Source organism: Nasonia vitripennis, chromosome 5 (genome assembly GCF_009193385.2).
Source record: "Nasonia vitripennis strain AsymCx chromosome 5, Nvit_psr_1.1, whole genome shotgun sequence".
Taxonomy (NCBI): Eukaryota; Metazoa; Arthropoda; class Insecta; order Hymenoptera; family Pteromalidae; genus Nasonia; species Nasonia vitripennis.
Window position 1 is genome coordinate 25,558,170 of NC_045761.1, and position 13,318 is coordinate 25,571,487.

General features: G+C 33.3%; 3 protein-coding genes across 9 annotated transcripts; 1 reads left to right on the forward strand and 2 right to left on the reverse strand.

Annotated features, from left to right (window-relative positions):
- Positions 1-810: 810 nt before the first annotated feature.
- On the reverse strand, positions 811-3,381 carry LOC107980449 (immediate early response 3-interacting protein 1). Of its 2 annotated transcripts, none has more exons than XM_001607367.4 (5): positions 3,015-3,381; positions 2,102-2,263; positions 1,567-1,769; positions 1,104-1,205; positions 811-1,038 (listed from the first exon to the last, which is right to left on the reverse strand). In XM_001607367.4, the coding sequence occupies exons 3-5, from the start codon at positions 1,655-1,657 to the stop codon at positions 983-985; spliced, it is 249 nt and encodes an 82-aa protein (XP_001607417.1). In that variant the 5' UTR covers positions 1,658-1,769; positions 2,102-2,263; positions 3,015-3,381; the 3' UTR covers positions 811-982. The 2 variants fall into 2 exon arrangements, with proteins under 2 accessions (XP_001607417.1, XP_032456807.1); XM_032600916.1 differs by having other exon boundaries at positions 1,567-1,788; positions 3,015-3,168.
- An 8-nt stretch (positions 3,382-3,389) lies between these two features.
- Positions 3,390-8,691, forward strand: LOC100122324 (poly(A) RNA polymerase gld-2 homolog A). Of its 6 annotated transcripts, none has more exons than XM_001605878.6 (11): positions 3,485-3,796; positions 4,235-4,511; positions 4,632-5,089; positions 5,172-5,335; positions 5,409-5,704; positions 5,789-5,966; positions 6,039-6,182; positions 6,253-6,381; positions 6,449-6,638; positions 6,708-6,823; positions 6,906-8,065. In XM_001605878.6, the coding sequence occupies exons 2-11, from the start codon at positions 4,332-4,334 to the stop codon at positions 7,100-7,102; spliced, it is 2,052 nt and encodes a 683-aa protein (XP_001605928.2). In that variant the 5' UTR covers positions 3,485-3,796; positions 4,235-4,331; the 3' UTR covers positions 7,103-8,065. The 6 variants fall into 6 exon arrangements, with proteins under 6 accessions (XP_032456805.1, XP_008207096.1, XP_001605928.2 ...); XM_008208871.4 differs by having other exon boundaries at positions 5,789-5,960; XM_008208872.4 differs by having other exon boundaries at positions 4,235-4,505.
- A 570-nt stretch (positions 8,692-9,261) lies between these two features.
- On the reverse strand, positions 9,262-12,658 carry LOC100677961. Its single transcript, XM_031931192.2, has 4 exons — positions 12,441-12,658; positions 10,063-12,360; positions 9,772-9,974; positions 9,262-9,693 (listed from the first exon to the last, which is right to left on the reverse strand). The coding sequence occupies exons 2-4, from the start codon at positions 12,285-12,287 to the stop codon at positions 9,329-9,331; spliced, it is 2,793 nt and encodes a 930-aa protein (XP_031787052.1). The 5' UTR covers positions 12,288-12,360; positions 12,441-12,658; the 3' UTR covers positions 9,262-9,328.
- Positions 12,659-13,318: the final 660 nt, after the last annotated feature.

Below are 13,318 nucleotides of genomic sequence, written 5' to 3' on the forward strand. Positions count from 1 at the left end.
AACGATCCTTCTTAACGAGATACGCACTTAATTTCGGCTTGGCTCAATCTGAACGATAATTCATACGAGAAAACCTCGTTTTATATAGCCACAATACAAATCCGCATGTGAAAATCGGAGCCCGTCGAGATAGCATCTCTCTTGCATCTGCTCACGACGGTACATCCATACGGCATCAGGGAAAGTCGATCCGCATATGCGAGCGTGAGACTATCATATGCGTTGCCGTAGAGTCAATTTCGCAAAGGATCGCGATGATGTATGCGATAGGCAAAGAGCCGTGCGAAAGAGGAAGAAGAGGTAAAACGAGAGCGTTTGCTATGCTCGGAGCGGAGGCTCGTTATGCTGCAGTCGCAAAAAAGGAGCTGCTTCGTGCAGAATTGAGCGATTAACCGAGAGTGCATTAATTTGCAGGTTCGCGAGTTGTGGCTTGGGTCGGCAATTCGACTAGTCGAAAGAATATTTGCGAGATAGATAAGTACTGCGTTGATTTACTTGACAAAAAGCGCTCAGAGTGTTTACTCGAGTCTGACATAACGTATTGCAGAGCAAACGCTCTGGTTAATCGATATGGTTCTGAGCCCAAGTTAAAATTTAGACAAACTTAAGTGATGGCCGAGTTCATGCTTAATTTTAACAAATACAAAATTATAAGTACAAAATTGTAATAAACTTGAAGAGCCGATTCCAAAATGGAATATCAGTTTTCAAGCTTTTATCTGTGAAATTAAAATGTTTACTAGAGTTGAATTTATCAAAACTTGGACCAGTTGAGAAAAATGACTAATTTTCGAAAAAGTATCCCACAAATGAAACTAAACCAAGAAATGATTTATTTCTTTTTATACATTCTTGTAAAAATAAATAAACACATGCTGTTTTGAAATTCAGTTTGTTAACATTTCCCACAGTTTTCCGCACAGTATTCTTGAAGAACTTGATATTTACATCACTTTGACATCACTTTGGAATGTTCTACATCTCATCCGAAAATTAGTTTTATAATTATCGTTACAATATTGAAAAATATCAGCGGAACTGGAACAAACAAAATTTAAAAGTACATTAACCAAAAAAATTAAATTGCAGTTTAAGTTACTCACTTCTTACAACCATTCGAACTGATCGCAGCAAATTCAAAATTTGAGATTTGACGGTGGGTGGCTCCCCAAATCCTTGAATATTTTGATTTGCTCCCCAGCCATCTGCAATGAATATATACAAATATTGTTGAATGCATTAAAATTAGTATATTTTTGGTAAGTAAGAAATATGAATGTATGATCAAAATACAAAGAGTATGTACATCTTTTCAAAAATAGAACGTGAGCATGATATTTTGCGATAGCACAATGAACAAGTTTCTTTTCACACAAAACCTGAGACTGATTTATATGTTACGCATGACTAGAAAAAATAATTCGAGTTACTTTGATTCTGATGCAAACATAATATTTGTAAATTAAAAACAACAACATAACCTCTGTCACTTTGTTTTCAACCTTTAAAACTGGCAATGTTTGAACAAAAAATTCATTTACAATAATTATGTGATAGTTTACTTACATTTCATAAGAAATCGCTCTTCATGTAAGATACAAGCAGCATTTAAAAGTAAAAGAGTAGCTTCATAAAGGTTCCAGAGTGTAAAAGCCATGTTGATACGTGTAGATACACTTGCATCTATCCTTGTTTATCTTGTCAGAACTATTACCAACCTTACAATGATTTGGCGCCAATTCAATATGTGCTTAAAATCTTGTGCTTCACTTTGAAACGAATTTACCACTGTTCATCAGTTGGTTTATCAGTAAAATATTATTAAAAATGTATAATATCGCAAAAAAATCCAATAAACGAGTAGCTAAGTATTTGGTATTGAGTGTATAGGTCATTCATATAAATATGAGTTAGTCAAGTTCTATTGACTTTCGTGTGCTTACAAAAAAGATTTAGGGTGTTAAATAGACGCTTTAAGGGTTCTTATAGGTGTAAATATAAACAACCAACTTAAATTAAAAAATATAAAAATGAATAATCATGTGCGCTTACATATAAATCAATAATCAATTATCAATAATATAGCGTATAATTAACTCACCAACACAAGTTGATACTTGTTTGAAATGGCAAACATTTGGACTCGTAAATCAATTTGGGCCAATATCAGTTGAAATCCCTTTAGAAGTATGGATGATGACAAAAAGCAGCTAGTGTGACTTGGTCTGCTGTTATCGCCTCTAGATGGTAGCTCAGTATTCTCCTAATTCAAAAAATCACAAAGCATTAGGAACAAATCTATAAATTATTTGCTTTGATATGAATTGCTACTTTAGAAAATTCGCGCCCAAGACGCGGTACAATCACCCGAGAGCAAAACGACTAGAAGAGCCTTCCATCCCCCCTCCCCCTCCCACAGCTTTGAGACTTTTACATTTTCGCAATGCAACAAGCGATAGCGCAACAAGATTTAGCTCCTGAACCACGGCAGTCGTCTACTTATTTGCTACTTGAGAAAAACCCCGAGACGCGTTAAAATCTCCCGAGAGCCAAACGACTATACAAGAGCCTCCCCTCCTACTCCCCTCCCGCCCCTCCCGCAGCTTTGAGACTTTTTTACATTTTCGCAATGCAACAAGCGATAGCGCACATTTTCACCCTGTAGTGTCAGGATAGCCCAGCAATATCCTAATCACGAAGGAAGTACGAACAAAGCCGACTGGCAACCGACTATCCAACAAAAACCCTCGTCGAGTTTTTTCGCGCCAAATTCTCTGCATCCCGCATCTCGCTGGATTTAACTGCTCTGCGTCACCTCTTTTTACGTATTTCCAATGCTGAAATGTAAATCCATCTGCTTATGAACAATTAACAAATATATCTCAAGTAAATTGCCGTTACGAAAGAAGAAGCAATGTATCTCATCGCCGAGAAAACTTCTCGATCGTTCCGGCTTCCCCTCGATAACCGCCGCCGCACCTGGAAATTTCTCGAAAATTCGTTGATTTACTTACTTTTTACGACAAGAAGATTCTCCTCCTGAACCACGGCAGTCGTCTACTTAATTTAATGCTTACGAGTTAGTTTTTCCTCGAGAAATTCAACAAAACGCACGGAGCCTCCACCGAGCGACTTCTCCCGGCGAAATCCGCGAACAAAATGGCCGTCGTGAATTTCCGACCAACGGTTTTTTCTCGAGCGGTCGGAACTAACTTCCAAACTTCAACTTTTAGCTAATTTCTCACGGTAATTAGACGAAAATAATTAAAAAACGCGTAGACATGGATACTTCTTCTCAAAAATCAACTTCTTCTCTGCGCAAACCGCTGCACAATAATGCCAACCGAAATTCCCTGGAACGTCTCGTATAAGCGTCGTCACAGCGCGTCACGTGACTTCGCGAGCGCCGCCTCGCGGGCTTGCCCGAGGCAGGAAAATTCAAAAATTTAAAAACCGCCGAGCCGGCTTCCAACTCTCGCTCTCGATCGAGTCTCGCGCAGAGGGATGAGCTCGACGACGAGGAGCTGATCGTATAATAAGTACGTCCGTGTGTGTGCCCTTCGCGAAAGCGAATTTTTTTTCCTTAATCAGAAACGGCCATCAGCGCGCGAGGAGAGCCGAAAATTTTCCGCTGGCTTTGGATTGTCGGGGAGCAACAGTGAAAAGCATCGTCACCGTCGAACAATCATGAATTTACAGATCTGAACTACAATATCTGAGATATTCGAGTACAGATGACGACTTCTCTCCGGGAAATGGCGAATCATAAGAAGTCGATCTCGTTGCGTTAATCAAGGTAAATGTTTTTGCTTTCTAACGTACTTATTTGGTCGACTATTGATATTCGTCGTTGTGTTTACGCTGCTCTTGCATACCTATTGAAAGGTTTCCTCTCAGCCCCCTCGCGCTTCTAACCTCACTGTCCGTTCAATGCCCCTCTGTTGTTGATATTTCATACAGATACAGCTTTGAGTATATATACCTACATTGTACGCGGTTTATCATTTATATTCTGACTGGGAACGGTTTATTTATCCTTACATTTGTGTGCGTGACTGTTAGGCTTGACGTTTATTTTTATTCAACCGTGACTTTTGTTTGAAAAATCAAAATTTGTAATAGTAGAGATGTGCTGAGCTTGTTTTTGTATATTTTCTTTTTTTTTGCCATGTGATTGAAATTTCTGCAAAATTGCGAATAAAATAATTTTTTTTCTTTTTTTCGTATAAAATAGTTGGAAATAAATGCTTAATGCTAAGCTGGGGTGAAAATCATCTTACTGCGACATTTCTTCTACATAAGCTTGTATCATCACATACTAAAGCTTCAATATGTACCAGCCTAGTTTTTCACCTCACACAATGGTGCACATAGCGGGTAATTATCAAGTTAATGGACAGTTTCTTTCTGTACAAAATCATGCACTCTACAGTCCAACTAATAACGCACATCAAGAGTATGCTCAGTTTAATCGCCATACTTCAAACAATAACAGACAGAGAATGGTACAGGTATAAAACTTTATTTAAAAAATATTTGTTCGAGTTTTATGGAAATTCCAATATTCACATATATCAATATTCAATATGTGTAAAATAGACAGTACATTCAATATGCCTTATTTTTTCCAGCATGGAGCGTATCCATATGAACTTTTGCATCGTTTCAATGTACAAGTTCAAAATACCAATTATGGTATTCACACTGGTGGGGCTTCAGCAGTTTGGTCACAGCGGCTCAACTCTCCAAGTAGTGCACCCTCAACCCCACAAAGAATGAACACACCCAATGGTCCCTCTGTGACACCTGTACATCAGCAAAGAGTAAACTACAAGCCAATGAATACAGGACCGTTTAAAAAGCACAATTGGAATGGCAATAACAACAGCAACAACAACAATAATAATAAACTTGGAAAGAGACAATCTTGCCAAGATTTATCCTTGCTCCAAGATTCATCATGTAATAGCAGTGACAGTGGCTTGAGTTCTCGCTCACCAACACCTAATAAACACTACAAAGGTGGTAGTCAAACAGAAAGTTCAGATGAAAGGGATTCATTGAATTCTACATCAGAACCCAAGTACAAGTGTGTCATCTTGCTTATTATCTAATATTTTGAGACTTGAAAGGTTTTATCCGTCACTAAATGAATTTTTTTGTATTTACAGAAATAAAAACCACTGTAGGCAAAATAACTTGCATCGAGGTAATTTAGTAACAAGTTTATCAACAGGGAATTTGTATCAAGAACAGAGACAATCAAATGAACACTCAGACATGGCTGCCCGAACCTCGATTCAAAATCACCATAATAGAAGAAAATATCCTGCTGGTCGAGTTTATTTCAAGAGTTTTTGAATATTCACTTTAGTTTAATTTATTAAATTAAGAAAATAATGTTACAGCCAGAACTAGTCCAACAACACCAGGTAGCATACAGAGAGGGAAAAAATTCACTGAAGCTATATTAGCAGAAACCAACGTTTGGCCCAAATATTACAACTGCTACAGTCCAGCAGACAGGTTTCTTAATAAATCACATCTGATACAAGTAAAACAAAGACCTAGTAACTTGCTAACTGGTTCTGCTTATGATAAGTTATCAAAAGCTATATGGGATAAGTTTGAGCAGAATCAGCTGACACAAAGTACTTTTTGTCACAAAATGTATTTATGGAGGTACCTATTTGGCTTTATTAAGGTAAATATTTAATATTTTCAACTTGTAAATTAGTTAATCTTGGTAAAAAATTTAATCATTCAGATTTTGTTCTATTTTTTCAAGTCGAGGTTTCCTCAATATGGACTTTACATGGTAGGATCAACATTAAATGGATTTGGTTCAAATGTTAGTGACGTTGATATGTGCCTTCACGTTAGAGATACATCTAATGTAGATCAAAGAGGTGAAGCTATTTATCGTTTAGAACAAATAATGATGTGTCTTAGAAGGAGTGGTAAGCGTAAGTCTACATTTTATTTCAAACTTGCACAGGTATTTATCTATAGTAAAAATTGGTGTCTATAAATTACAGCTTATGTTCGAGAGTTAGAACTAATACAGGCCAAAGTTCCGATCCTTAAAATACATGACAGTGTTTATAATTTAGATGTCGATTTAAACTACAATAATGTGGTTGGCATTCGGAACACTCACTTATTGTACTGTTATTCTCGAAGTAAGATTTTCCTTAAATATTAAATTTTTTCTACTCTAAACTTGGTTTTTATGAACGATATAATTTTCAGTTGACTGGAGAGTACGACCATTGGTTCTTGTGGTTAAAATGTGGGCACAATGTCAGAATATCAACAATGCAAGGCATATGACGATGTCTAGTTATTCTTTGGTTCTGATGGTGATTCACTTCTTGCAATGTATGTTGTTGACATTGTTGTCAATAAGTTTTAATTTAAGACAACAAATAATAATTTTACGTTTTAGGTGGAGTGACTCCAGCTGTGCTGCCATGCTTGCATAATCTTTTCAAAGGAAAGTTTCATCCTTTTTCAGATATTCATAGCATTGATATTCATGAAGAATTGAACATTCCAAATGGTGCATTACACCCACGTAACACTCAAACGCTTGGAGAGCTTTTAATAGAGTTTTTCAAATATTATAACACATTCGAGTATGTTAAATTCTTTTTTTTTTACTTCTTCATAAAATTATTTGATGATCATATCTTTTGTCTTTCTAGTTATGAGCATTATGCAATATCAGTACGTGTGGCTGATAAGATTCCAATTGAAACATGTAGATATGTTAGGTCTTTCAAGAATGATCCCCATCAGTGGAAGTATTTATGCATTGAAGGTAATAATTTATTGAATAAATTCTAAAAACAAATTACATACGTACTTTCAAACTAGATAAAACATGAGATTAACATTTTTAGAACCATTCGACTTTACTAATACAGCGAGATCTGTTTACGATCCAAATGCTTTTCAAATGATAAAGGAAATCTTTAAACAGACGTATCATCGATTGAAAAAAACTAACAATTTGAACAGTATTTTCACCAAATTCAACACGATTTACGATGAGCTGTATTTGAATCACATGAAAGCAGTAACAGATGTTGCATCGTGAATCAATGTAAAGCATTAGTGTACGAGATTGAGAATGAGAAGAATTTTCTTCCAAGCAATTATTGAATATTGAAGAGGTACACTCACGAAAAAATCAAACCCTGATATTGTTTGTATCATTTTATGGGACCAATGATATTTTCGTTATTCGAAAAGTTAATTTTACTGCGCTGTATTTCCTGTTGATGAACTTGATCGCGAAAAATGATTATTTTGTGTGAATGAAAGTGTGTGAGTGTCAAACTATAAAAGTACGAATTGTAAATAGGTCGAAATATACTTACTTTTTTATATACAAGTTTATGCGTATAATGTGCAATAGGCATAGATTAGGTTTTGCTCAAGAGCCGTTAGCTATTGACGGACAACGACAAATATCAAAACTAGGTTTATTTAAAATATCAAGGTCTGCCTGTGATGCTAAAAAAAGTTAAAATAAACATGCGAAAAAAATATGATCAATCGAGCTTAATGTTGCGTAAAACTCGATAAAAAATAAAATGAAAGCACTAAAAAATTATTGGTATTTAGTCTATACAATATTTTTAATGAAAACAGGCAAAAGTAATTACATAAACTCAAAGAACACGGGAGACTCTGTGCAAGTGTTTCGACATTTAACTAACATTTAACAAAATGTATGGTTAGATGTATATGTAAATACGAAAAAAAACTATTCGTTTGATAAGTATTCTCATAAAAAATCATAACCATTTGAAAAAAATTTAAAAAAAAGTTTAAAAACAATTATTTTGTAAACAATACTTAAAATTAATGAAAAAAAAAGATTAAAAAAAAGAATTTAGAAATCTAAGTAATTTTTGTAAAAACATCAAAAGTTAAAAAATTAGGGCTTGAATTACAATTAACGCAGCACTAAGCATAAAAAAAATCGTAGATCAACAATTAAATTAAACTTACCTTAGTATTTCAACGTTTTTGTAAAAAATCAGAATCATGAAAATCTTCTTAAACGCTCCGAGACTTTAGGATTTTACTTAAAAAATATACATTAAATATACGAACATTTTCACTACAGTCCTACGATTTTGCAATTATAAAATTTTCCGGCGATGTTCACGATCGTAAAACATCATTGTGTATTTAGTTTCAACAAAATTACTTGAAAAAACAGTTTATATTTTGATAAGCATTTTTTCCATCAATATTGATATGTTTGTACAGTTAAGTTTTTTTAGTACTTTGTTGAATCTAATTATTATAATATCGACAGTTAACTGTTATGATTGAATTATTGAAAATCAAATTACTAAATCCGTTGATTTCTTTAATTTATACGTTTATTAATAATATACAATTGTAATTTTTTATTAATTATTTTACCGATTTGCAACACAATCATTAATTCATGAATTTAATAATTTAAAACATTTATTCTAGGGATTCAATCAATTCACGTACCCTAATCATTACCGTACATATTATACAGACAATAATATAATTATAACGATTTTCAATAATTCAATGCAAGATATTTTGGCCTAACTAAAAATATCAACCTCACCAGCTTTGTATAAGGCCATTCTCTCAATTACAACTAGAGAGAAAAGAAGTCATCTGTAAACTCGGTATGACAAATTATTCTTGTGCTATTTTCTTAAAATTTCTCAACTGTCATACCGCGTCAATTAATTTCTTTGTTTAAATCCACTTGAATACGTGCACTGAAAAGGCTTGTTATATATATAATATATATATATATAATAAGAAAAAAATTGTCTGTGATTATAGTGCCATATTAAAGTCGTATTTTTCTCATGAGTACAAATAATTTATGAAATAAAATTAATCTATAGTGTAACATTAGATTCACCCTTTCATCTTGGTAAAGCTGAAATCATCAAATTTGAAATCTTTTTCTAAAATCTAACGCGTAAATGTATTGTCTAATAAACGAAATTTCAATAATTTGTATAAACGTACATTTATATAAAAATAGCACAATTTTGCAAAATTTCTTCTGTTAAATAAATATATCAAGTTTAAAAAAAATGCTGTTAAATGTTATCATTTTATTCACCAACACTTTTTCCATGATCTTATTTCTCACAGGCAAATAGCAACAGATTATTGATGATTGAACTATCAAGAAAGGTAAGTATTTTATGTAAAAGGAAAGCAGAGAAAATATGTCTACAATTTTTTTTTTATAAAAATAGTATAAAATTTTATTTTTGAAGCACCTTAGTTACACAAAAATACTGAATTAACAATTCAGTTTTTCTAAACTTTCAGCGCAATACTGCATAAAAAATTGCAACTGAAGTTTTTTAACCGCTTTTGTGATATTAAGAGATTGTTCAATAGGATCTTGTATACACATAGGCGAATCTAATTGGAAAAATTTAACTTCGCCTCTTATGATACGAGTTTGATAAACTTTCATCTGCTCTGGTAACTGTTCAATATTTGCAAAACAACTTTTTTTAATTGTTGTCCCTAAATATGGGCATATAACATTTGATTTGTAGTCAAAGTGTGCATAGTATAAAAAGAATTGTTTCATTAAATCTTGGAGTGGTAAATTTGTGATTACAGCTGGAATTGATTCTTCAAAGCCACACTCCCAACCTTTAAATGAATTATAAATTATTAAAATATTATATTTGCACTCAATCAGTAAATACTTGGAAATAATGTGTTTATTACCATCAACAAGTGTAGAGTTATTCTTCATTTTGATAAGTTCATGTACACTTGGTAAAATTTCTTTGACTTGTAAAAAGAAAATCACAAACCATGAAATAGTGTATGTAGTCATGCTGTTTGCCTCTGTGAGCCGACAAAGATCCAACCACTTTTTAAGGTATAAAATCAATTCTCTACAGAGAGGTAATGCTTTTTTAAAATTCCTGTTATGAAATTCAATTATGTTAATTATTCTGCCAGGATACTCATAATTATAATATTTGCATCTAGTGATATGAAAAAATTAGTTACCCTACAAGTTTGGATTTGTAGCCCAGCAAAGATAATTCTTGGTCTTGCTCTTCTTGGGTATCCCTTGTATCACATTCACGAATTAAATGTTTAATATTTTTTTTTGCGTCATTTAAAAGCCCATATGTAAGTAAAGAAATGGGAGGAACCATAAACTCCCTACTGTCCATTAAACGTTTATGAAGACTGCTTTTAATGTGATTACTGTAAGAATCAGATTCACCATACCAACATGTTACACATGTTGGGCATGTATGGAATTTCGTTTCAAAGCCTTTTAATTTTATTTCATTCGCGTTTTGCAAATGTGCCTTTGATTTCAGGTGAATTATAAACTCAAGTTCTATGTTGAAACTCAATGTACATATCTCACAAATGAAAAAATGTGCATAGTACCAAAAGCTATTTGTAATAGCAAGTAAAGCTTTTGACATTTCTTTTAATTCAGTATCTAAAGATCTACTTTTCAGAATATGTTCATTTGCTACAAGATGTTGTCTAATAGAATCATCGGAATTAGATACTTTGGTGTTGCATGCATAACAATGCACATAACTGTCTGATTCATCTTGCATGTGAGCTTTGGCTAGTTTCAAGTCACTAAATTGATCAGGATATTCTACAAATAGCTGATCATCAACTTCTAATTTTTTGACATTCATAGTGTGTTTTGCATCATTCAAATGTTCATATATTAAAAATTCATTGTCTAGAATTTTATCAGCACATGGAATGCAAATCCACACAGAATCAGTAGGAACAATTAAATCTGTACTCAAATTTAATAAGCGATTCGATTTTTCGCTGATGTCGTAAATATTTCTACTTCCAGGTTCAATGCACATATTTACATATGTGTTACCAAAAATGGCCAAATTTTTATCAGATTGAGTCATAATTTTTTTATTCACTTTTGGTTTTCGTAGTTTTCTATTTCTGGGCAAAAGTAAGTTTGATTTTGGAGCTTCACCAGAACTTACTTCAGTTAATTTCTTTTTTTTACTGTTTTTCAGATGTGTAATTTTATTAGATGTTGAATAATTTGGCTCTTCAAACGAAACCTGTTTTTTTAAAGTTTGAGATAAGCAAGCAAGATCTTTGTCATTGATATTCATACTAATTGATTTAGATTTTGTTTGATGCTTATCTGTGGTTACTTGTTGAACACTTTGTCCTTTATTTATTAACATATACATAGCTGCAATTTTACTTTTATGTTGAATCGCATCATAATGTTTTAATAAGTGAGATATTGTAGCAAATGAGCTGTTGCATACAAAGCACATGTAATTATTTGAACTATCTAATTTTGCTTTGTGTTGTGAATCTTTTAATGGTTTGAAAGCACCTTCTGATATTTTTAACACTGCTTTATCATAGTGTTCCTTACTATGAGTATGTCTTTCAAAATCATCTACTGGAATTGTTTCAGAACAAACTTTACAGAAGACGTTCATGACAGTTACATACTCCTTGAAGAATTCACACTGAGATGTGCTTGTAGTTGTGTAATCTTCTATCCCTATGATTTCTTTGGAAGACAATTGGTTTATTCTTGATTGATGATCACGTGTATTTAGATGATGTTCTAAAAGTTCTATGGTATCCACTGACTTTTCACATAATAAACAAGTTATATTTACAACAGTATTCTCCACGTAATGAAAGTATATAACATCGTCTTGTTTAGCATGGTGTTTTTGAAAAAAGTGTGCCATAGAGTGACATTTTATCAATGCAAATTTTTTTAAAGTTACTTGACAAATTTGGCACCAATATTCTTTCTCAAAAAAGATTTGTTTGATCACGCATGCTCTATCTAGAGTTAATGTGTTATCCTTATTTTTTACAGTTAATGCGCTGCTGAACTTTTTCTTGTAATTCGTTTTATGGACAAATGTTTGCAAATGGTCAAATACTACCGGCAAACTTGGTAGATAAGTACTACACATGTAACAGCGATATCTTTCATATTTCCTGTTCGCAATTGCTATATAATTTTCAACTAATACTTTTCGCTGGGTCTCTGAAATTGAATCAATAACATCCAATTCTTTTTTTCTTTCAAACTGATCCATTTCTTTGAGTAGCCTTTTATGCCTCCATTGTTTAAGATGTTCCTCAACAGATTCATAATTATTATCTATGTCTTCACAATGGCACAAGAAGCATTTGTAATCTTTTTCTCTGTGTACTATGCGGTTTTCTAAACAGACTTTAAACATTTTGAAATTCTCAGTCAAGGTCTTATCTTTTACTAGTAAAACTTCTCATTACTTCGGGTGCAATGACTTTGTTCTGTAAAAATTATTATCATGTATAAATTTGCACTAACTACTTACATAAAGTAATGCCTGTGTAAACGACATAAGACTTACTTTATTATGAAAATAAGCAAGAAGTTTTCAGCAAGAGTTGTATAAGTATACCGTAATGCAGAGTTTTGTAAATATGAAGGACTTTCAGCACTGTTCGCATTTACTTTAACGGTATATTAGTGCAAAAATACTGAACAACAGTGAACACATCACTGTAACAAAATAACAAATGCAAATAAAGAATTACCGGCCGCAAGTTTGTACTGAGGCGACTCGTAGTGGCCAGAACTATAAACTCCTGAGCTCTGCAAAAAAACGCGCCGATCGGGCCGATGTTTAACTTTCATAGTTTTATGAGTTTAGTAATACAAATAATCTTACTTAAAAATGACATTTAGTGAGCGAGTGCAAGAGGAATATCCAGATTTTGTTTTAAAAAAAATTATATATATATATATATATATATGTGTGTGTGTGTGTATATCTACCTAAGGTACGGAAGGTCGCATCCGTCACCGAGGTGGCGTTAGTCAGTGGTCGCTTTTATACATGGATAACTTTTGTTGGCTCCGTGTGTGGTTGATGCCATAACTCGTATTTAAATTTACGCACAACAGAACCGTGTACCGCTTTTATAAGAAGTCGTGATAATAAAAACGAAGTGTAACGTATTTAAAATTCGCGGATTTAAACCTACCAATCGCGTTGACTTATCAACCAATCAGCATCGCGTATTCATCAAATCCTTCACAACAAAGGCCATCGCTTCTTTCAAGAGCTAGGATATTACCTTTGCCAAATATCATGGAAAACCTGACTCGATCGCAACCATACGATATGCTATAATCGAGTCACAACACCGACGCGAGGAAGAAGGGGATACTTATGTGTATACCTATATATACCCACATACACACGCAGAACATCGCAGTGGATGT